At 52.4% G+C, this 2,285-nt stretch overlaps 1 protein-coding gene across 1 annotated transcript in view; it reads left to right on the forward strand.

Annotated features, from left to right (window-relative positions):
* The window catches only part of WDR59 (WD repeat domain 59), a gene marked incomplete at its 5' end in the record, with an annotated part of 26,973 nt that overhangs the window by 5,632 nt on the left and 19,056 nt on the right, over positions 1–2,285 (forward strand). The window contains 2 exons of the mRNA XM_010143454.1: positions 460–624; positions 1,402–1,497. Of these exons, the coding sequence (XP_010141756.1) occupies positions 460–624; positions 1,402–1,497 (261 nt within the window). The remainder of the gene's footprint in view (positions 1–459; positions 625–1,401; positions 1,498–2,285) is intronic.

The raw sequence follows: 2,285 nt of genomic DNA on the forward strand, positions 1-2,285 counted from the left end.
CTCAGTTTTGGCATCTCCCTTGCCCACCAAACGCTTCTTTGTGCGTGGAAGCCGGCCACAGGCGCAGTGCTTTACTGGGATGGGAGGCCTGAGGCAGTTGCCTTTCTCCTTTTCCCAGCTCGTGGTGTGAGCCTTATGTAGTTTTCTGAGACAGTGTTGTGTGATCATAGGTGATGCCTGTTACTGCTGCACTGGGCTTGGAGCCCTCCGGTGGGCTGGGGTACAGTGGCTGTCGGGAGCAGAGCCTGATCCCTGGCGCAGCCTGGGCTGTAGTCTCCAAGTGCTGGGATGCTGGGCTGACAGTCTGCTGCTGTGAGCCGAGCCCATGCCCATCTGCCTGGGGGTTTCTGCTGCACTGTGTTCACTGCCCTTGAGAACAGCGTGACGTCATCTTAGGGGTGTGCAGAGGAGTCAGCCCCTCGCAGGTCTAACTACAGAGAACTGCTTTTCCTCACACAGATGGATGCGGTGAGTCGCAGCTGTACCGTGTCAGTGCACTGCGGCAACCACAGAGTCAGGATGCTGGTGATGTTCCCTGTCCAGTATCCCAATAACGCTGCACCGTCCTTCCAGTTCATCAACCCGACCTCGATCACTGCCTCCATGAAGGCGAAGCTGCTGAAGGTGTGTGCAGAGTGTGCACTGTCTTTATAAATACACCAGCGCTGGCCTCTTGAAGTCTGGGTTACTGCCACCGTGAAACGTGACCTTGCTGGAGGTACACCCCAGATCCCTGTTAGAACCGATAGGTTGTGCAGCAACTGAGGTGAGGTTTTTGTTGGCCTTGCAGCCCAGTATTTGCCTTTCTCCACTGGTGCTTTTTAAACTCGTGTTCTTCACTGCTGCTCTGTTCTGGTGTGATGTTTATTGCCTGAGTTGCCCCCAACCCCATAATAGGCAAAATGGCCAGCTAAGCATCCAGCTGCCGGACGGTGTTTTTGAGCTCTCCTCCATAAACTCTTCCAGAAATGCAGGGAATTTTTATGCCAGCCCTGCTAATTCCAGACCAGGCTTTTGATCATCTGGTGCAGAAAGCCCTATTGCTGATGAAGTCCCTTCCCCAGCAGCAAGTTGATGGATCAGTGTGAGTTCCTCCCTGGAAAAAAAACTGATCCAGACTGCCACGAACTGGTATGGAACATATGGGGTGCAGTAGTGTAGAAGCCCAAATCCTGGCTGCCTGTGTTGAATGTAGGTGAACCCTTGGTGCTCCGATCAAAGCTCACAGCCCTTCCTTAAGGCAGGCAGCACACCAGTGGGTCAGTGTGACTGCAGGGCATGTTAGGGGATAACTCTGGCCTCTCTAGATCCTGGCGCCTTAGCTGCTCTGCCGACAAAAAAAGGATGTTGGGCAAGTGTGGATATAACCATGACTGAAGCTGCGTCTTGCTTGTATTCCAGATCCTGAAAGACACTTCTTTGCAGAAGGTGAAGCGGAACCAGAGCTGCCTGGAGCCCTGCCTGCGTCAGCTGGTCTCCTGGCTGGAGTCTGTTGTGGTATGGAGAACTGCGTGGGCTTTCTGCCCTAGTTTGTTGTCTTCTTCCACGTCCCACGTGTCTCACTCTGCAGCAAGAGTCCGGCCTCATTAGACATATAAACAGACCCCTGTGCCTGGCCATTGCATTTGTGTCAGCACATCTGGTTAATGCTGAGGAGAGCTGAGCGGGTGATTAGATGTGGTTTGTTTCTGAAAATCAGGCCCTGAAGATTTGCTGCTCTGGGGAACCCTGGCTGCTCAGTGATCCTCAGGTTAGCAGCAATGGCTGGGGCTGGAGCATCTCAGTGGTGCATGGCAGCTCCCAGCTCTGGGTGCACTCGCTGAGTGCCAGGGCATGGCTATCAGCTGTGAGAGCAGAGAAGAGCCCTTTGGCAGCTGATGGGTTCACCCTTGTCTGAAAGGCAGTGGCAGATGTCTTTGTCTCCTCAGAGGTAACCTGACCTCGAGGCAGAGGTCCTGCTAGTCCTATTCAAGGGTCATTGTTTTCTTCCCTTGAGAAAAAAGCCATGGAAGTCTGTTTTTTCTCCAGCCTTGTGCAGAGGTTTTTTAGGGATGATACTGCAGATGAATCCATGTCACGCTCTGCCCTTAGCCAAGGGATCTGTGATACCTACTCAGCATCTCAGTGTCAGATATTAGGTCTGTGTGTGGGTGAAGTGTAGTGGAGTGAGTGTTCTTAGCTTTCAGGAAAAGATTGGAGAGTCTCCCTGGTTTCCTTTCTGAGAGGTCTGGTTTATTCATCACAAACAGAGGGCTTTTTTCTACATCTAAAAGCCCATTCTGTTT

This window comes from Buceros rhinoceros, unplaced genomic scaffold, assembly GCF_000710305.1.
Source record: "Buceros rhinoceros silvestris isolate BGI_N320 unplaced genomic scaffold, ASM71030v1 scaffold20099, whole genome shotgun sequence".
Taxonomy (NCBI): Eukaryota; Metazoa; Chordata; class Aves; order Bucerotiformes; family Bucerotidae; genus Buceros; species Buceros rhinoceros.